General features: G+C 56.1%; 3 protein-coding genes across 4 annotated transcripts; 1 reads left to right on the plus strand and 2 right to left on the minus strand.

The window, feature by feature from the left end:
- Positions 1–4,961: 4,961 nt before the first annotated feature.
- SSTR4 (somatostatin receptor 4) lies at positions 4,962–7,586 on the plus strand. The gene is made up of 3 exons (XM_038133340.1): positions 4,962–5,245; positions 5,566–5,706; positions 6,172–7,586. The coding sequence occupies exon 3, from the start codon at positions 6,219–6,221 to the stop codon at positions 7,455–7,457; it is 1,239 nt and encodes a 412-aa protein (XP_037989268.1). The 5' UTR covers positions 4,962–5,245; positions 5,566–5,706; positions 6,172–6,218; the 3' UTR covers positions 7,458–7,586.
- A 597-nt stretch (positions 7,587–8,183) lies between these two features.
- Positions 8,184–11,756, minus strand: THBD (thrombomodulin). The gene has a single exon (XM_038133338.1). The coding sequence runs from the start codon at positions 11,666–11,668 to the stop codon at positions 9,992–9,994; it is 1,677 nt and encodes a 558-aa protein (XP_037989266.1). The 5' UTR covers positions 11,669–11,756; the 3' UTR covers positions 8,184–9,991.
- Positions 11,757–15,046: 3,290 nt separating this feature from the next.
- CD93 (CD93 molecule) lies at positions 15,047–19,144 on the minus strand. Of its 2 annotated transcripts, none has more exons than XM_038133580.1 (3): positions 18,416–19,144; positions 16,675–18,290; positions 15,047–16,638 (listed from the first exon to the last, which is right to left on the minus strand). In XM_038133580.1, the coding sequence occupies exons 2-3, from the start codon at positions 18,098–18,100 to the stop codon at positions 16,343–16,345; spliced, it is 1,722 nt and encodes a 573-aa protein (XP_037989508.1). In that variant the 5' UTR covers positions 18,101–18,290; positions 18,416–19,144; the 3' UTR covers positions 15,047–16,342. The 2 variants fall into 2 exon arrangements, with proteins under 2 accessions (XP_037989508.1, XP_037989507.1); XM_038133579.1 differs by having other exon boundaries at positions 15,047–18,290; positions 18,416–18,709; positions 18,830–19,134.
- Between the last annotated feature and the right edge of the window lie 1,100 nt (positions 19,145–20,244).

The raw sequence follows: 20,244 nt of genomic DNA on the forward strand, positions 1-20,244 counted from the left end.
AGGATCTGAACATGGAATTATCTGTGGAAAAGTCAGGCCCCTTGGCAGAGCTGGGATCATCCAGCCCCTAAAATCCCTCTGTTCTGCATTCCCAATCCTTTCCCTTTCCATGGATTTTGGGATGAAGAGCTTCCAGCAAGGAGAACCACACCTTATACCCAGCTACAGGAACAGGGAACAACCCCTATCAGGAAAAGATGGATTCACTGGTTTTTTTAGGGACTTCTGGCTTCTTCCAGGATATTCCCAGCTTCCCTTTGGGGTTTATCCCTCTCCTTGTCCCACCAGCTGCTTCAATCCCCCAATCCAGCAGCAAATCCACCTTTTCCTGGTTTTATTGTGGGATCAACCAGCTCACAGAGGACTCCACAGGGATGGGATCCATCCCTCACATTCCCTCTTCCCACCGGGATCAGGTTTGGGGTTTGCAGGAATCACATTCTGGGGAATCAAAACCTTGGGAATTGCTGCCCTTCCTGAGCCTCTGGAAGAGGATGAGCACTGGGATACAGGAGGAAAACACTCCTGGGCTGAATTCCATGGGATGTCCAACAGGAGGGCGCCTCCTGAGGGACACGGGGATTCTGGGAAGGAATTGGGAGCACCGGGATATTCCCTTGGGAATGCTGCTCCAGCCCAGTTTGCACCAGGGAATCCTTTCCCACCCTGCTGGTGCAGGGGCAGAGCCGAGTGGGAAAAGCCGGATTTAAGGGAAAATCACTCCTGGAAAAGCAGGAAAACCATGGAAGGAGACAATTGGGAGCTGCTGCCAGGAAAAGGAATCGATTTTCCATGTTTTCCAGCAGTTTTTCCAGCTGTTTGCAGATGGGTTTGAGGTGGCCTCTGTGCCAGAATTTGGGAAGCGTGGGGGGGGGGGGGTTCCTCATGGGATGAGCAGCTGGGATTCCCGGGAAAAGCCTCTCCTCCACTCAGGAGTGATCCAGGCTGCAGGAATGGCTGTAAAAGGAGAGAATCCATGGATTTGAGCTGGAAAAAATAAAATAAAATCAATGCCTGAATTAAAAGAAGGAGCAGGTTCCCAGTGAAGGCACATCCAAGATTTCCAGGTGTTCCAGCCCATCCCAATGTCCCCATCCCAACTCTGGGAGCACAGGAAGCTTCCCAGCTCCCTGATTTCTTCCCTCTGGAGCTGCTCCAGCTTTTCTATTTCTGGTCTCCATTCATCCCCAGCCGGCTTTCCATAAAAATTCCTGGTGCCCCTGGCCTGGAAGCCAGGAAAACCTCCAGGAGCCCATAGGAAGCAGCAGAGCCTCCGGATTCAGCGCTCCAAAATTATTATGGAATGAGGGAGTGGGGAGGTGATGTCAGCCTGGATTTAGGGTGGATAATGCATCCCTCTGTCCCAGCTCCATCTTGCTCTTCCCAAAAATTCACCACAGCCACAGAGGGAGAAACTCGGGAATATTCACGGATTTCATATGGAACTGTCGCTGCTTTCCCTCCATTCTGTGTTCCCAGTTCTTTCCCTTTCCATCAGTTTTGGGATACAGAGCTCCCAGCAAGGAGAACCACACCTTACACTCAGCCCAAATTCCCATGGAATTTGCTTCCCAGCACTCCTTCGGTGTTTCCAAGTTGGAAATCCAAGCTCAACCATTGCTGTTGAGTCCAGGAGGATTCGGGCAAATTCCAGGTGCTGTTTCAATGTTTATCAGGATTTCTCACCCCTCCAAAACTGGGAGGAATTTTTCGAGCAGATATATGGAAAAGAGCCAGAGGGAATTGCCTCATCACCCCCAAATTCCTTGGGAGTTGACGATCCTTGAGATTGGGATCAGATTGAAGCAGGGACAAGGATAATTCATGGAATTGGAAGAGCCACTGGAGCTTCCCTGCATTCCTTGGTCACGGCCCCACCCCGAAGTGGGGCCGGATCCACTCCTTATTCCTCTCCACAATCCCGGGATCCCCGAGCTTTGGGACACCACCACGGTTGTCCCCCACCCCTGCATCCCGATCGCCCATCCCAGTGGGAATTTTTTGGAGGAGCAGACACAGGAGCATTGAGCAGGGCCTGGAATGTGGCAACGGCTGCCAGAGCCCAGGAGCTCCCGGGAAAAGCGCCAGGCCGGGAATAAGGAACTGCAGTGTGGATCCCAGACTGGATAAACACACCCCAGCTCCCACCTGGCATCGGGAATGAGGCTCTGACCTCCGGCTCCACTTCCCGCCGGGATAACGCCACCTTCTCTCCCACCAGGAAAAGGAAACGGAGGCCTTTACACGTTTTCCAGGTTTTCCAGGGAGAAAACAGCAGGGAAACACCCTGAGGAGCAGCCATGGATCCACAGAAGTGACATCCAGGATCCAAACATCATCAAAATTCCAGGCGTCCTGAATTTTTTAGGGATATTCACTTTATAAATTCCCAAAGTGGATAATTCCCCCCCCCCCCCCGTTTATCATTCATCCTGTGATTCTCCCAAAATTTTCCTCCAATATATTCATAAGCTACACAGGAATTTTTGGGAATTCCTTACTTCCCAAAAAGCCAAAAAAATCTGATTTATTTTTTTTTCCCCTGGGAAGGAGCAGAAAGCTCCGAGTTAAGAGGGGGAAAAGCTTGGGAAGTTTCGAGGTTTTTTCCTGGGAGACAAGGTCAGATTTTGGCCAAGAACCTGTTCCCAATCAGGTTTTCCCACAATTCCCCAAAAAAACCTGGAGGTTAAAGAGAGAAAAAAAGATTCAAATTTGTTTTTTCTGGAATTTGGGAAGGATCCTGTTCCCACAGTTCTTGCCATTCCTGAGAATACCTCGGAGATTTTAATCAGCTTTAAAAATTACAAACCATAAGGCTCCAACATTTCCAAGCATCCCAAATCCCAGGATTTGGCGGCTCCCAGGAGAGGGCAGCAAACCTCCACGTTTAGGGCTTTCCTCGGGAAAATCGGGAAGGAGGGAGGAGGGGTGGGGGGGGGAGGAGGCGGGGAAATTTGGGAGCAGCCCATGGAAATGGGGCTGGAACATCGTGTCTTTTAGGATCCCTTCCAAATATTCTGGGACTCTGTGGAATTCATGGATTCCGAATTGTTGGAGGCTCAGGAAAAATCCAAGGGGTGGGAAAGGGATTCCATAGGGGATTTACCTGGAAAAGGGGAGTGGGACTCTTTAAATGGGAATTCCTCCAGGAAAATTCCACCCCATTCAGAGGTTCATTAATTCAGAGAACCACAGGCTCCTCTCCACTTTTCCCACTTTTCCCAAGTCTTTAGCATGGATTTGGGATCCAGCCCCAATGAGGGAGCAGGACAGGGACCTCTGGACAGGGATAATGGGAATAAAGAGGAAAATTAATTAATTAATTAATTATTCCTGGATTCCAGGATAAGGAGAGCTGAACAATTCCCTTGGACACCAGGAAAAACACATTCCACTAAATCCCAGGATGGGTTTCCCTGGAATTCCCTGACTTAGAGGCTCTATACAAACCCCGGATTTTAAAATCCCAGAACTGCTGATCCCAAGATCCACACATTCCTTGAGATACACTGAGCAAATTCTGCTTTTCCCTCGGCATCAGAGCATGCTCCAAGGTCGGGATCTGGGGCTACTCCTGAGGGTGGGGTAGAGGAGAATCCCAGGATTTTTAGGAGTTGGGCTCTTTGTGGGTCCCTTCCTACTGGGGATATCCCAGGATTTTATGGATGCTCCTGAAATGGGAAGAAAGCCGAGACTTCCTAATCAAGGCATCTTTATCCCACAGCGAGGGGGAATCACCTGGAATTGTCCCCCCGGAGCCAAGGTCATTCCTGCTCCTCCCAACCCAGAGTTTTCCATGGAATTCTGGGACCACCGTGTGGCTCAAATCCATGGCGGAGTTTCCTCCTTTACAGTAAAGGAGCATTTAAAGGTTTCCTGTTGCTCCGGGAGGTGGAGGGGGCCCATGGAATCTGCTTCCATTGTTTAATTCCATGTTTTCCGGTCTCCTGCCACAACGGGAACGCCCGCAGCTCCTGGGCTGGCACCCGGGAATTTCTGTGTCAGCACAGTGGGACCCCATTGCCCTTTATCCCACTGGAACACCCCATGGAATTGGGAGTGGAGATGGGGTGCCAGCATTCCCTGGATCCTGGATATTCCCAGCGGGATCAGTGCCAGCTGCACCATTAACCACGGTCACAGATTTAAGCAGTGAGGAGAAAATCCACCTGTTTTCCCAGGATTTCCAAGCCCATTCCCAGGAGTATCATATGGATGTTTATCCCTATTCCCATCCTGGTAGTAGGGCCCCAAATGGGCTCATTTCAGCCAAATTCCCAAAAATTCCCAATGCTGTGATTTTGGGATGACTGAGGCAAGTTTGCTCCATCACTTCCTGGGATAAATCAGAGAAGGAGGAGCTGAGGGAGAAGGGAATGTTGGAAAAAAGGAGGATCTGGGGGAATTTCATTCCCTACAAGTCTGTGACAGGAATTAGGTGGGAACTGGGCTCTGCTCCCAGGGAACAAAAGAGGGATAAAAGGGAATGGCCTCAGGGAAGGTTTAGGTTAAATATCAGGAAAATTTCTCTCCCAGGGCAGTGGTGAACTCCCTATTCCAGGAGGGATTTAAATTCATGTGGATGCGACACTGGGGGACCTGGATCAGTGCTGGGTTAACATCGGATCCCATGATTTTAGAGGGCTTTTCCAACTTCAGTGATTCCTTTATTTCCATGACGTTATTACTCTTTGATTCCATGATTCTATGATTCCATGACCTGGGCCGAGCTGCTGCCAGGGGTAAGATTCCCTGGATCTCTTTAATCATAAAAAAAAACAAAAACAAAAAACAAAAAAACCAAAAACAAAACCAAACCAAAAAAATAAAATAATAAAAAAAAAGCAAAGAAAGAAAGAAAGAAAGAAACCAAAAAAACGCAGCAAAACCCAAAAAATCCAGCAACTGATTTTTTTTAAAAAAAAAAACAAAAAAGATGGAATTTCCTCCCATTTTTTACTCCTTGCACCCTCAGTTCCAGCACAGACTGCAAAACGGGGTGGAATTCCCGGTGGGTTTGGATGTGGGGGCCAGGCCGGGCTGGTCCTCATCCTCTCCAAACACGGAATCCTGGGATGCGGTGCCGCAGGGAAGAGGCTCTAGCGGGAAGGATCCGGGGGCCCTGCGGCGCTGGGAAGGCGGGAATGCGCGGCAGGAATGCGGGATGAGGGATGCGTTGCCACGGCAACCATTCCTTCTCCATCTCCTGCCTCTCCCCGGAGCCACGGGGAGATGCGAGGGCGGGGTGCGGGATTTGGGATGCGGGATTTGGGATTCGGGATTTGGGATGCGGGGCGGGGAGGGGGGGATCGGGCTGCGGATCCCGCCCTCCGCAGCGCCGGGAAGGAGCCGCTGGAGCGGGAATGCTCCGGCCGGGAGCCGCAGGACAGCGCAGCCCGGCTGGAGAAGGGCGGAGGGCGCTGCGCTGTTTTCCAGAGGAAATCCTGGAGCAGAAAGTTGCGCCAGGTTTATTTTTTCACGGAAAGCCGATGCCTGCGGCATAGGGATGCGGGAGAGGGGGAAGATCCCGCGGGTCCATCCCTGCTCTGTCTTTCGCTTTAAAAGGTCCGGATCTTCCCGGTCATCTGATCCAGGTCAAGTAGGACTTTCCGTTGGCGACAGATCCCACCGGAGCATCTTCCCACAGCGGCTTCTTCCCCCCGGCAGGAAGTAGTGAGGCTCCTTCAATCCCTGGAATACTGAAAGGTAAAATATTCCCGGCTGGCTTTCTCCTTGGCAGGGTGAATGAAATCCTCGAGATTTGCGGGGGCTCCTTAAGGTGGATGGCGTTGATTCCCAGACAGGGTTGGGATTGATTCCCAGGCCTGGTTGGGATTGATTCCCCGGCCTGGTTGGGGTTAATACCCAGGCCAGGCTGGAATTGATTCCTGGGCAAGGTTGGGATTGATTTCTGGGCCAAGTTGGGATTCCCAGGCCATCCCACCTGGTTTGAGGAGCCCCACACAGGGTTACTTCCCACACCACCCCACAGCCTCTGAGATCCCAAAAAACCGGGATGCTCCGGCCTGCAGAATGACGTGGAGGTGTCCAGGCAGGGAGGGGGTTGATGGAGGGAATCAGGGGGTGGTGGACGGAGATTCCCAATCCGAGGGGAATGTGGCCACTGGGATTTCTGCCCCCACACCCCTCACCCCTGTGCCCTGCCCGCAGGTCGACCCCATCACCTCTGCTCTCCCGTCCATGGATCACCTCCCGCCATGAGCACGGACGGCGAGCAGCTCCTGGCAGCCGGAATTCCCCTCTGGAGCATCTCCAGCTGGGCCGGCTCTGAGCCGCCCCCCAACAGCAGCACGGCGGCGGCGGCGGCGGCGGCGGGGGAGGCCAGCCGGCCCCCGGCCGCCCCGGAGCGCGGCGGGAGCGCGGCGGAGATCGCGGGCATGGTGGTGCTGCAGTGCATCTACGGCCTGGTGTGCCTGCTGGGGCTGCTGGGCAACGCGCTGGTCATCTTCGTCATCCTGCGCTACGCCAAGATGAAGACGGCCACCAACATCTACCTGCTCAACCTGGCCATCGCCGACGAGCTCTTCATGCTCAGCGTGCCCTTCGTGGCCACGGCGGCGGCGCTGCGGCGCTGGCCCTTCGGCCGCGCGCTCTGCCGGACCGTGCTGGGCGTGGACGGCCTCAACATGTTCAGCAGCGTCTTCTGCCTCACCGTGCTCAGCCTGGACCGCTACATCGCCGTGGTGCACCCGCTGCGCGCCGCCTCCTACCGCCGCCCGCGCGTGGCCAAGCTGGTCAACGGCGGCGTGTGGCTGCTGGCGCTGCTGGTGGCCTCCCCCATCCCGGTGTTCGCCGGCACGGCGGTCACCCGCGACGGCCGCGCCGTGGCCTGCGACCTGCTGTGGCCCAGCCCGGCGTGGGCGGCCGCCTTCGTGGTGTACAGCAGCGCGCTGGGCTTCGTGCTGCCCGTGGTGGCCATGGCGCTGTGCTACCTGCTGCTGGCCGGCAAGATGCGCGTGGTGGCGCAGGGCGTGGGCTGGCAGCAGCGGCGGCGCTCCGAGGGCAAGCTGACGCGGCTGGTGGTCACCGTGGTGGCCATGTTCGTGGTGTGCTGGCTGCCCTTCTACGTGGTGCAGCTGCTGGAGCTGCTGCTGCCCGGCCGCCTGGACGCCAGCGCGCACAACGCTTCGCTGCTGCTCAGCTACTCCAACAGCTGCGCCAACCCCATCCTCTACGGATTGCTCTCCGAGAATTTCCGCAACTCCTTCCACGGCGTGCTGCGCCGCTGCCGCGACGCCGGCCTGTGCTGCTGCCGCGCCGCCGACGGGGACGGAGGGGACAGCGAGGACGAGGAGGAGCCGCTGGATTACTGCGCCGCGCCCCGCGGGGACACCAAGGGCTGCGTGTGTCCCCCCCTGCCCTGCCAGCAGGACCCCCTGCGCCCCCAGCCCTGCTGCGCGCCCGGGGCTCTCCTCCCCAAAACCACCCCCTTCTAGGGGACCCCAAAACCGGGGATGAAAGGGGATGCCGGATGGAGAGGGCCCGCGACGCCGGGCCCGATGGCGGGTTGCGCCGCGCCACTCTCCGAAATAAAAAGCCATAAGACTGGCCTGGGATGGAGCAAATTCCATGGATTGAGTGGTTATTGCCGTTACCCCGGCATCCAGGAGCCTTCACCGGGGATGGGGAGGATCCCAAAATGTTACGGAGCATGTGGCCCTCCTGACTGATAAGTAACGAATTCCCATTTCTTCCCAAGAGACAGGGAGACACCGGGAAAAATCCCAAAGCCCGTCAGCTCTGCTGCACCTGCAGCAGAATGAGATCCCATCATACACATCTCCCTACCCAAAATTCCTGGGATTTTAGCACACCCAGGACCAAATTTCCACCAAAAAAAAAAAAAAAAAAAAAAAAAACCAAAAAAAACAAAACCCAGGAGAACCAAATTTTGGTGAGCTTGGAACCCGGGGGTGGGGAACAGCACATGGAGGTCCCATGGAGCGAGCCGCTTCCGGCTTATTTGGGGTTTAACTTTGTCCTTGGAATGGTATCGGTGTTGTCCATTATTCATGGCTCATCCCTTCCATTTTAACCCCACTGGGGAAGTAACCAGCCAGGAACGTTTTCGTCCCTGTGCTGCCCTGAATGCTCCTGGGTTTTCCTGGATTTCTGGTGGAATTTTTTGGGAAGGGGAGAAAGAACAGTCCCTGAGCAGTTCCTCTAAACCGGACTGGCAAAACTTTATTGGTGTCCGCACAGGATCTCCATGAGACAATTGCATCACACGGGGTAGAATTCCAATAAATAAATAAGGATTTACAAATGGGCCCGGGGGGAGCGGGCCAGGGTGGGGGAGAGGATAAAACAGGGAGTGCTGGGAATTCAGGACTCCGACACACCGTAAGGAAGGAAGTTGTGATAAGATAAAACTCCGCAGTGGGAATTTGAGATTAGGGAGGGGGAGGAGATCCAAAATCTTGGATCCACCTAGGAACGAGCAGGGGTTTGAGCTGGATAACAGGGAAAGATCCACGGGAAGCAGGTTCTGCATATGAGATGATGCCTCAGCAAAGTCTTTCCACTCTCAAACCTTATCCTTTCCTTCCCTTCCTTTTCCTTGGATATTTTCCCAAGTGACACTTTTATATTTTGATATCTCTTTCTGGATAATTATGGATAATCATAACAGCTCCCTCCTTCCCACTGCAGCCAAACTGTCCTGAAATAAACCTGGCACATCCACAGACTTACAGCCCTCACTCCATGTGGTTTCACTTTAATCCATCCCAAGGGATCCATGGACAGGACCCTCAGTTATGCAGCCTTCAGGATAACGACCTTTTAGGAAAACCACAATTCCTACAAATGCCTCATTTTGATTTTCCTGGGAATTTGCAGCTGATGTTTAGCATTCCAGGGGAGAGGCTGAGTGCTGGGAAGTTCACAGGGTGGGAGGTGGGAATGCGGGGGAACAGAACCCCCCTGTTCTGATCCCAGACTTCCAAAACTTCTGCTGCTCCTGGATACTATTTCACCGGCATCAAGCTGCCAGTGCAGCCAGAGCAGGACCCCCTTTGGCTCCCCAGGGAGGGATGGAGCTGGAAAACCAGATCCTTCTCAGAATTCTCCCCCCAGCCCGTGGCTGGGAATGAGAGGCGCGCTGGATCCCGCCCCCTGGGAATGTTTTGCCTTGGGATAGAGTCAGCCCTGCACGAGGGAACAGGGAAAATAAAATCCCTGTGAGTAGGAGGGGTCGAATTTAAGGCAACAATCGAATTTAAGGCAACAACAGTGGAAAGTCATGGAAGGACCTGGATGTGGCCCTGCAGCACCGCAAACCTTTCCTTCAAAATTCACCCCAGCAGCCTTCGTGTCCCTGTTTAACCTCCACATTCCACAAAAAAATAAGGAGAGGGAATGGGAATCAGGAATTTGAGTCCCACGTTGGTGACACCGAGCCGGGTCCCCGCTGTCACCGGTGGCTTAAGGTGACAAATGCTTCCCACAACATCTTTGCTCCTCTTTCCCTCAGCTTAAAACAAACAAACCCCATCCCAAAGAAAAGCAGGAGCCTCTCAGCTCGGGAAAACCATCCAGCCCGGGGGAGGGGGATTTGGGTCAAGGTGTCCTTCAAGGTGTCCAAAGTCCCCGCCTTGGTCACACCGTGCTCTCATCCCACGGATTCAGAGTCCACTTGCACACGGAGCCGTCCCTCCTGGATTTTTCCTTGCGGTTTTCCCGACCGCCGGCTCGGGAAAAGGAAAGCCGAACGCCAAGGAAGCGGGAACGGAGCAGGAGCGGAGCAGCCTCTGGGTGTTCTGCTGTCCCCGCTCTCCGGCGCCAGCATTCCGAGAGCCGGCTGGGAAGCAGCGAGTATTTCTGGGGGCGATGTGATCACAGCTTTTCCCCAATTATCTTCCAAAAATTCCAGCCGGGGCGAGAAAGGGCGGGGGGGGTGGGGGTGGGGGCGGATAAATGTCTCCCAGTTCGGTCTCCCAGTGTCCAGGGTCCGTCCCGCCCGCTGTCCCTACGGCTTCTGCGCCGAGGCGACGGGCTGAAGTCCCAGCTCCTTCTCGTGGGGGCCGCTGTACTTGTAATCCATGGAGCCGTGGGAGCGGCAGCGCTTCCTGGCCAGGTGGAATCCCAGAGCCGTGAGGGCCAGGAGGCTCAGAAGGGCCCCCCCGGCGATGCCCACCAGCACGCCGGGGTGCAGCGGCTCCGCTTTCGGCGGGGACCGGCTGGGGACGGGCGTGTGCGTTTCGAGCTCCAAATCCCCCGAGGACGCTTCCTCGCCATCCCCGGCCAGGCTGCGGATGCAGTCGATGCCGCGGAGGTGATAGCCGTGGGGACAATGGCACTGGAAGCCACCGGGGGTGTTGGTGCAGTCGAACTCGCAGTGGCCGCTCTCGCACTCATCCACGTCCATGCACAGCCGGTCCTCGTCCAGCAAGAAGCCCTCGGGACAGTCGCAGACCCCCTCGGCGTCGCACACGGCCGGGCACTCGGTGGTGTTGCAGTACAGGCGGCAGCGGGAGGCATCCTTCGGGTCCACGGCGTAGCCGGGGTGGCAGCCGCAGCGGTGGCCGTCGGGCAGCTCCTCGCAGCGCTGCTGGCACGACATCTCCCAGCAGGGCGGCAGGCGCTGGCAGTGCCCGTCCGTCAGCCTGTAGCCGCTGTGACACTGGCACTCGAAGCCACCTTTGGTGTTCACGCACTTCTGCTCGCACGGGCCGGGCTCGCTGGCGCAGTCGTCGATGTCCTCGCAGCTGACGCCGTCGGCCGCCAGCCGGTACCCGACGGCGCACATGCACACGAAGGAGCCGCCGGCCACCACGCAGTGATGCTGGCACTGCGCCCCCTCGCAGGGCGAGCGGCACCCGCGCCCGTCCGGGGCCAGCACCGCGCCCTCGGGGCAGGAGCAGCGCGGCCGCCCGCCCTCCTCCGCGCACGTCCCCGCGCAGCCCCCGCCGGCCAGCTCGCAGGGCCACGCTCCTGGGGTGTCGCGGCCCCAGAGCGGCCCCGCGCCCTCCCCGTCCTCGCAGCGCAGCCTCAGCCCGAGGGCAGGGACGAACGCCGCGCTGCCCGGAGGCAGCGCCAGGAAGTCCGCTCCGTGGGCGCCGAACGGGGTGGCGTAGGTGACGGTGACGCCGGGCTGGGTGGCCAGGCGGGGACAGCTGCCTCCGTAGCTGTACTGGCAGAGGAAGCCGTCGGCCGGCTCCTCGCAGCGCCGCTCCTCCCAGCGCAGCTCCCGGGACACGGTCACGCAGCGCTCGCCGCAGCGCTGCCCCGACGGCGCCCAGTTGGTGTAATCGGTGCGGCGGTCGCCGGTGACCCAGCGGAAACCGCGGAGCCGCAGGCTGGGCTCGGTGCAGGACAAGGAGGGCGACAGCGACAGCCCGAGCCAGAGCCGCCCCTCGCGGTTCTGAAGCAGCAGCGAGATCGCCTCCTCGGCCACGGTGGAGCGCACGGTCATGAGGTGTCCCCCGCCCCGCTCGCAGCCCTCGCTGGCGCCGGAGAAGGAGCGGGACGCCCAGAACACGGCGAAACACTCGTGCTCCAGGCACTGCGCGCCCGCGGGGGACAGGTCCCGCGGCTGCGCCAGCGCCACCGTCCCGAGCAGCAGCAGCGGCAGCGGCAGCAGCAGCGGCAGCAGCGGCCGCATGGCCCGCGGAGGGGGCGGCCGGCGGCGCCCCGAGCTGAGCATGGGCCGCTCCTCCCGGCCGCCCCCTTTATAGCGGCCCCGGCGGGGGAAGGAAGCGCCCGCGGGGCCGGGAGTGACTGCGGCGGTGAATCCCGGCCCGGCGCTGCCCCCGCCCCCGCCCCGCGGCCCCGGGTCCCCTCCCGCATCCTCCCGGCGGCTCCGCCCCGGCGGGGCCCGCCCGGCTGCGCGGGGGGAGCGGCAGCGGCCGGGGCGTCCCGCGGGGAAAACAGGGAGAGCCTCGGGAAAAGGGGGAAACAGCAGCGGGGTTTCGCAGGAGACGGTTTCGGGGTGGGAGCAGCGCCGCTGGGAATTGTCACCCCCGCTAGGATCCTCGCGCCGCTGGGATGTCACTCGGCTGCTGCCGCGGGGCTGGCGCTGCGGAGGTCACAGCTCAAATCCTGTGGGCAGCTCTGGATCCAGCACGGAAAGAGGAGAGGCTGGACCGTGTCCAGAGATGGGAATGGAGCCGGGAAGGGGCTGGAGCACCAGGAGGGAGCTGGGAAAGGGGCTCAGCCTGGCGAAAAGGAGGCTCCAGGGGGGACCTTTTCCCTCTCCGCGATCCCTGACAGGAGGGTGGAGTCAGGTGGAATCGCGATCTGCTCCCCGGGAATAATGAACGGGATGACGGGAAACGGTTTAGGTTTGATTAGGGAAAACTTCTTTAATAAAAAATTAACATATAATTATGTACTTCCATCTATAGTTACATATAATTTATATAGTTCTACTACATGGTATTATTATTATTATTATTATTATTATTATTATTAAGCATTATTATGACCTTTCTCCCTATCGCCCCTATTCCCCACAGACATCTCCGAAGGGATATCCCATTCCATCAGTTTATCCTTGGGGGATCCCTCTCTGCTGCCAGAACAGAGCAGGAGCAACCTAAAAATGCAGCCTAAATATCCCAAGCTTCTCCACTCCACAAAAAGGGCGTTTGAGGCTGCTTTTTCATGGAATTCCAACAGCCTTGGGCACTGTAATTTGCCTTTGGGATGAGCAGCAAATCCCAATTTCCTCGGATCATGGCAAGGAGGTTTCTTTATTAAATTTTAGTGAACTTTATTGAACTTGGTTTGTCCTTTCTTAAACCCTTGGGGCTTGTTGTGTCCTCTCACAACCCTGGGTGCTTCCCATAAGTCCCATGAGGCTGTGGGGGAAAGGGAAGTTGGGAAGAGCAAGAAGAAGAAGAAGAAATTAATAATTACAATTAATAATTAACTCTTATTTAATTCCATTGAATGCTTTGGATCTGCCACAAAAATTAAAAATTTAATTTAATTCCAGCAGCAGGGATGAACCTCAAGGAGAAAGCGTCCATGGGGGAACTTGCAACAAAGAATTTATCCAAGCAGGATCATTCCCAGGAATCTCCTGGGAGCTGGATAACTCTGACCCTTACTGGCTTTAGGAACACCTGTTGTTCCCACAATTTTCACTTTACTATTTCCAATTCTTCTTCCACTTCTCCTTTTACTTCTGCTTCTGTTTTCTGGAGAAAACCACCAAGAGAAGGGGGAAAACATCCTGGTGAACCACAGGAAAAGAAGGAAAACAGAACGTGGTGGAGATGAAAAAAACAAAACAAAACAAAACAAAACAATAAATTTCTGCTCCTGCTGTTATTTTTTTTTTCAGTAACTGCAAACACAGATAAAAAAATTCCTTGTCAAGGTTTTTTCCAGGAAAAAACAGAGCCTTCCCAAACAATGATCCCACTTCGCTGGCCTTGCCCGACTGACAACGTTTGTCCCTAAAAGATAATCGGGATGGGGTGGGAGGAATGGGATTAATCACGGTTTCATAATTCCCTTTTATCCCACTGCTCCGCAGGCTGAGTCAGGGTGCCAGCACTGCCCTGCCTGCTGACAGGCTGCTTTTCCTCTTCCCCAATCCCATTAATCATGTTTTCCCTGCCTTTCCCTTTGGCTCTGAGTCACCCCGGCTGTCCCTGTCACTCTGCTCGGAGCGGGCACTCGGAATGCTTGTCCTGACCCCCGAATCCGGGAGTTTGTGTCAACAGGGGGGAATTTTTGGCTTCTTTTCAGGGTTTTGGGATGAGGTTGCTCAGTTGGAATGCTGGCAGTTGTCCATGAAGGAATGGAAAGCAGTGGAATGTGAAATAATATGAAATATCATGGGATGATAGGATCTAAAAGGGGTCTATCCTATTATTTGATCCCGACAAAGCCCTCGCGCAGAGCGGTGCTGAAATCAAAGGGATTGCTCATGGATTTGGGATCTTGGTCATGGGATTAGGGCCTTGGCCATGGGGTTGGAACCTTGGTTGTGGGACTGGGACCTTGGCCATGGACTCAGGACCTTGGTTGTGGGATTGAGAACACGGTCATGGGATTGGGGCCTTGCTCGCAGTTTTAGGAACTTGGTCATGGTCTTAGGACCTTGCCCGTGGGTTGAGGTCCTTCCTCGTGGGCTTTCCTTGTGGTTTTAGGAACTTGGTCATGGGATTAGGATCTTGCTCATGGACTTGGGCCCTTCCTCCGGGGTTTAGGGCCTTGCTTGTGGGTTTGGGACCCTGTTCATGGATTTAGGGCTTTTCTTGTGGCTTTGGGACCTTTTTTATCGGTTTAGGGCCTTCCTCATGGATTTAGGACTTATCTTGTGGTCTTGGGATCCAACACAGCCCATCCCAATGCTCCCACCCCATGGCCTCAGCAGGGATGAAGGGAATGGCCGCTGCCCAGGACCACAGATCCTGGGAAAGGCTGAGATCATGGAATAAGCCCTAGGAAAGGCTTTGGGATCACCAACCACCCGCCATGGAGAACACAAAGATTAGGAGCACCAGACCATGGATTTTTAGGAATATCTTTATTAAAACCCACTGCAAACACATTTTTTATTCAGGTTTTCTTGGAATTTCATCCGGAGAGAGGTGTTGGGATAACTTTATCCTGTAAATCCAAGAGTTTCATTCTGAGAAAGCAAAACACTCATCCATGACAAAAAAAAATCCAAGGAACAGGATGAACGTCCCATCTCCTGTGGAAGACAGGGCACCAAATTATCCTGCTCCAACTGGTGGGATTATCCTGCTCCAACTGGTGGGATTCACCAGTCCCCCTCCCTAAGGAGGCCACGGATCAAGATGTGGCAGGAAAAATGAGAGACATTAGGTTGGATCCGGGTGGAATTGCACCAGGAGAGAAGATGCTACAGCAGGAAACGTTCCATTAAGGAGAATCCAACCTAAACCTTGGCACAAATTCCTGTCTTCCCCTAGATTCACCATCATTCCCCAATGGAATACACAGAGGTTGCAACAGCAATCAGGATTTTGGTTTTTTGGGAATAAACAGAACACCTCAGGTTTTTCCCAGCTCTGATTCCACTCTCACCCTTCCTTTTCCTTTTCTTTACATCCCACAAAAAACCCCAAGGCTGTCACTTCCCACAGATACCAATCCAGCATAATAATATGGGATTTCCTTCATTGATCCAGCTATTTCCAATGCTCTGCTGGCTTGGGATTTGGGAATTTTTGGCAGGATTTCCAAGAATCCTGCTGCTGCATTCCCTCCCTTTCTCCCAACCCAGGCAGCAGATGGAAAACATTCCTATGAGCTCCATTTTCCTGTTTGCAGCTCACAATGGAGCCCCAAGACAAGAAAAAAAGCAGGAAAGGGTTTTCCTCAGCACACGGAATGACAGGATGCAGCTCCCTGTCCACCACAAACTCCTTTGTGTTCCATTCCCATTCCCGGAGCAATTCAGCTCCAGGGACAAAATAACGCCAACAGAAACTTCAGGAAGCTGCTGGACCCTTCAAATCCTGTGGCTGATCTTTTCCAGCCCTTCATAGCATGGATAAACCATGGAGGATGTGCTGCTGGGTGTGCCCCTCAGGATTTTGGGGAGAATTCCCACTGGAAAGGCTGGAAGAGGCCCAAGGAATCTTGGGAACTACCTGGGGAGCAACTTGGCCTGGAGAGTTTTTCAGGAGTTACGAGTTTTACACAGAATAATCAGCAAATATTCCAATTCTGGTGTGTTCCTTACACAGGGAAAGAGGGAAAACATGCTCAGCCTGGAGCCTGGAAGGATCCTTCCCAAAACAAATGATCCAACAGGAAAAGCCCAGCCTCTCATGTGGCTGATGGGAAGGAGAGCATTGTTTTCTCTGTTTAGAAGTGGATTTAGGCAGGATACTCAGGAAATGAGGAGGTGGTTATTCCAAACACAGCTTTTCCTACCTTTATGCCATTCCTTGGCTCCATGAGGAGCAGTTTTCCCTGGTTTCAGGAGACAGATTTTTAATAAAACCCCAAAAGTAACCCTTAAACCCCACCCTGGTTGTGCCTGCAGGGGCCTGCTCGAGCTCTGCTGAGGCACATCCCAATTCCAAACCCTTTTCCATCCCAGCTTCAAGCCCTTTTCCAGGAGAACGAGGCAAATCCAGACGGAGCAGTGCACAAGGGGCTGCAGGAGAACTCCAAGTGAGCAGTTTCCCTTTAGGAACACGATCCAGTAATTCCGAATTTGCCTTCTGGAGCAGAGCTGAGGGGACGAATTCCACCCCATTCCCCCTCCTCTCTGGTTAACCCTTGGAGCAGCAGGACTGCAAATCCCCACTGGAACAGCCAGAGGAGCTCACTCGGGGCACAAAGCATTCCCTCCCACCCTTTTATTGGGATTTTTAACCCTCTCCTACCTGCGCTCCCCGCGGCTCTCGGGCTGCTCGGGCACCCAGCAATAATTATCGGCCGCGTTTTTGGCCGGCGGCTTCTCCCTCTTGGCCGCCCTTTTCCTGCAAGCCACGAGCGCCAGGGCGAACGCCAGCAGGAGCAGGATGGCCACCAGGCTGCCCACGATGTAGTAGAGCAGCAGCCGCGGGCCGTCGGCGCTGTGCTCGTCCGAGCCGGCCCCTAATCCCGCGGTGGGCATTCCCAGAGTACGCGGGATGCTCGTGGTCCATGGGATGCGCATGGTGCGCGGGATGCCGGAGCTCTGCGGGATGCCGGAGCTCTGTGGGATGCCGGAGCTCTGCGGGATGCCGGAGCTCTGTGGGATGCCGGAGGTCTGTGGGATGACGGTGGAGCTCTGCGGGATGCTGCTGGAGCTCTGCGGGATGCTGCTGGAACTCTGTGGGATACTGTTTGGGATCGCCTCTCCGGGGCTGCAGCCGTGGCCATCCGCGTCCCGGAGGGAGCCAGGCGGGCACAGGCACTCGTAGCCGCCGGGGAAATTGTGGCAGGCGCCGGGACACGGATCCCGCAGGCATTCGTCCACATCCAGGCAGGACTCTCCTCCCGGCTGCCGCTGGAAGCCGGGCCGGCAGGCGCAGCGAAAGGAGCCGGGAATGTTGATGCAGAGCTGCGGGCACGCGTGGGGCTCGGCGCACTCATCCACGTCGTGGCAGCGGTGGCCGGCGGGCCCCGCGGGGCGGTAGCCGGGCCGGCAGAGGCACTGGAAGCCGCCGGGAACGTTGTGGCACTGGTGCTGGCACGGCCCCGACTCGCACTCATCCACATCCGAGCATCCGCGGCCGTCGGCTGCCAGGGCGTAGCCGGGCTCGCAGCCGCACTCGAAGCCGCCGGGCAGCGGCCGGCAGGATCCCTGGCAGGGATTGGGATGGCAGGAGTCCTCGGGCACGCAGGAGGCCATGTCGGCGGCCAGCACGTAGCCGGGGTGGCAGGCGCAGCGCGGGGGCTCGCCGGGCCCGTCCAGGCAGCGCTGCTGGCAGCCGCCGTTGTGGTGGCCGCAGTCCACCGGGCACAGGGGACCCGGCGGGTGCCAGGCGAAGCCACCCCCGGCCAGCGGCCCCTTGCAGACGGCGAAGGCCGAGGCGCGGCCGCTGTCGCACTCCACCTCGGCCAGCGTGCCGAAGGGAGCGGCGGCCAGGCGGGCGCTGCGCACCCCGAACGGGGTGGCGTAGGTGACCGTGCCGCGGCCGGCCAGCGGCAGGAGCCCGCACATTCCCCGGAAGCTGAACTTGCAGAGGAAAGCGGGCAGCGTGCTCCGGCAGGCTCGGTCCGCCCAGCCGCCGGGGCCGTGCGGGCCGGGCGGCCGCAGGGCGACGCAGCGGGCGCTCACGCAGGTGACCGCCGGCTCGGATGCCCACTCCGAGAAGTTGCCCGGCTCCCCTCCGGCCACCCAGGAGAAGCCTCGCAGCGGCTCCTGCGGCCGCACGCAGTGACCCCGGGGCAGGGTGAGCCCGAGCCAGGCCGGGCCGGGCCAGCCGGCGCTGGCCAGCAGCTCCCGCAGCCGGGCGGCCTCGCCGGCGCTGCCCACTGGCGCCAGGTTGCCTCCGTTATCCTCGCAGCGCTCCTGGGCGCTTTTCCAGTTGCTCTCATCCCGGTGCAGGGTGTAGCAGGCGCTGTCGGCGCACAGCACCTCCACGTCCTCCCCTCCACAGCGCCAGGCCAGCAGCAGCAGCAGCAGCAGGAGCGGCCGGAGCGTGGCCATGCCGCCGGACAAATGGACAAATGACCGGCGGAGTCACCGCCGGCCGTCACATCCCGCTGTCCCGCCGAGCTCTCCCGAAACACATCCTGTGCTCCCGGCTTTCCTATTTATCACCGGAGGCCGCGGCTTCCTGTAGCGTGCACCTCGTTGTGCTTCCCGGCTTCCCTTTGTGAGAAACGCTCCTGCTCTCCTGTGAAAACTCAAACAGTTTAGTAAAGGACGGCGGGAGACAAAGAAAAGGGAAGAGTACGGCCGGGTGCATCCTGGCACTCAGCCAAGAGCACCCCCTCACCTTCGGGGACACCCCTTAGATACCTTTTCCGTCACCTCCGTCCTTTGCATCTTCATGGGCCCTTATGCATATCCATGAGCCAGTTTACACACCCCGGGAACTGTTTTCCACAGTTTTCCCCTGCTGGGACTCTCCTTTCCAGAGCCTGCGTGCCTCCTGGGTGTGGTTTTGGTTCCACTTCGGGCCTTGGCCAGTACTTCCATCAGATGGCAGATGCTGGCAGCTGGCACATCAGCGGCGGGGTCCCCATGGCACGCTCGCTGGATGCCATCCTGGCCCAACGGATCAAGCAGGCAGCTCACGCCCAGCCACCGCCACTGCCACGTCCAAGGTTTTGTCAGGAGCAGAAAGAAAAGAGAAGTTATTTCAACGTTAGGCACACAGCGTTCATCCTGACATTTGCGAAAAGCCAACAACACAACGTGTATTTATAGCACCTTTCCCGCCGGCTCCTCGCTCCCATCCCAAAGTTTCGGGTAAAACACGCCGCGTTCCTGCTTTTATGCTTTTATTTTTGCGGTGTTCCTGCTTTTTTTTTTTTTTTTTCTTCTTTTTTTTCCTCCTCCAAGAATTTGATTTATTCCCTCCGGCGGCAGCTGAGTTTTCCGAGCCCTAATAGGGGCCGAGATTTTTCAGGCACGTGTTGCTAAAAGGGGAAGGAAAACATCCCAGCCAAAAAGCCGTGGGATCCGTGGATATCAGCCTCTAAAAAAGAGGGAATATTTGGCGCGGCCTCTCCCGCGCACGCGCAAAGATTCCAGCACATTTTTCCCTTTCTTTAAATAGATGGAAGAGCCCTGAAATAGGAGCTGGGTCGTGGGAAGGTCCTGGGAATACCGGGATGGAGCCAAGCTCGGCCGGGCTCCGGTGCCATCCCGAGCAGCACTGTCCCGGCATTCCATGGATGAGGATTCCTCAAAGAATTTGAGGTTTGGGCTGGAAAAGCTCATCCATGAGCAGAGCAGGGACAATTCCACTGGAATGGGCTGTTCCAGACTTTGATGCTGGGATGCTCCGTGGTAACAACTGGGCTGATCCCAGTTCCCTCCCTGCATTCCCAGGATTTCTCCTGAAGCGGCACTCTGGCAGCAGCAGATTCAGGATTTAACCCTGGGAGTCTGGGGAGCCTTTTCCTGCTTGGCACAGCCATGGATCCACTGCCCACTCCAGGATTTCTCGGGTTAGGTGGGTTTGGAATTCCTGAGGGAATGGCTGTGATCCAACAGAGAAATTAAAACCAGGAATCTGCTCCTTCACTTTCCTCCTACATAAAAAAGCTGCCAAAAATCCCAATAAAAACTGTGGATTATTCCCAGACCTGCTCATGCACAGCATTCCTGGGAAAACCCTGACTGCTGGGATATCTTCTGGAATCTCCAATCGGAGTGAAGGTTCAGGGAGCCACAGCCAGCGCTCCCAAACCTGAGCATTGAGGAAAAACCACTTCCAAAAAAACTGGGAGGGAGAAACCCACCTGGATGCTGTTTCTAAATGGATTTATCCAGAATTCCAGGAATGGGGGAAATTTTTTTGGACTTGGAATGAGAGAGCTCAGCACGGAAGCAGTTTCCTGCTGCCAGCCCAGGACACGGTTCCACTACTGGAAAAACACAGATCATGGTTTGTCCGCCAGGCTGATCCCACAATTTTCCAACCAACAACTTCTTCCCACAACCCAACCTGGCCTTTTTTATCCAACCAAGCTTTCCTGGCCAAAATCTGGGAATTTTTAACTAAAGCTCTGCTGGACATTCCGAAACTGGGGAAAATCCCAAAATATTTAAATATCATTTAAATATTAAAAGTCCTTCCAGGATAATCAAGGAATTGATGGGAATGTTCTTTCTTAGGA

Source organism: Motacilla alba, chromosome 3 (assembly GCF_015832195.1).
Source record: "Motacilla alba alba isolate MOTALB_02 chromosome 3, Motacilla_alba_V1.0_pri, whole genome shotgun sequence".
Taxonomy (NCBI): domain Eukaryota; kingdom Metazoa; phylum Chordata; class Aves; order Passeriformes; family Motacillidae; genus Motacilla; species Motacilla alba.

Excerpts from the sequence above, each read along its gene's own strand:
- CD93 (XM_038133579.1), bottom strand. The coding sequence starts at position 18,100 with ATGGCCACGCTCCGGCCGCTCCTGCTGCTGCTGCTGCTGCTGGCCTGG.
- THBD (XM_038133338.1), bottom strand. The coding sequence starts at position 11,668 with ATGCTCAGCTCGGGGCGCCGCCGGCCGCCCCCTCCGCGGGCCATGCGG.
- SSTR4 (XM_038133340.1), top strand. The coding sequence starts at position 6,219 with ATGAGCACGGACGGCGAGCAGCTCCTGGCAGCCGGAATTCCCCTCTGG.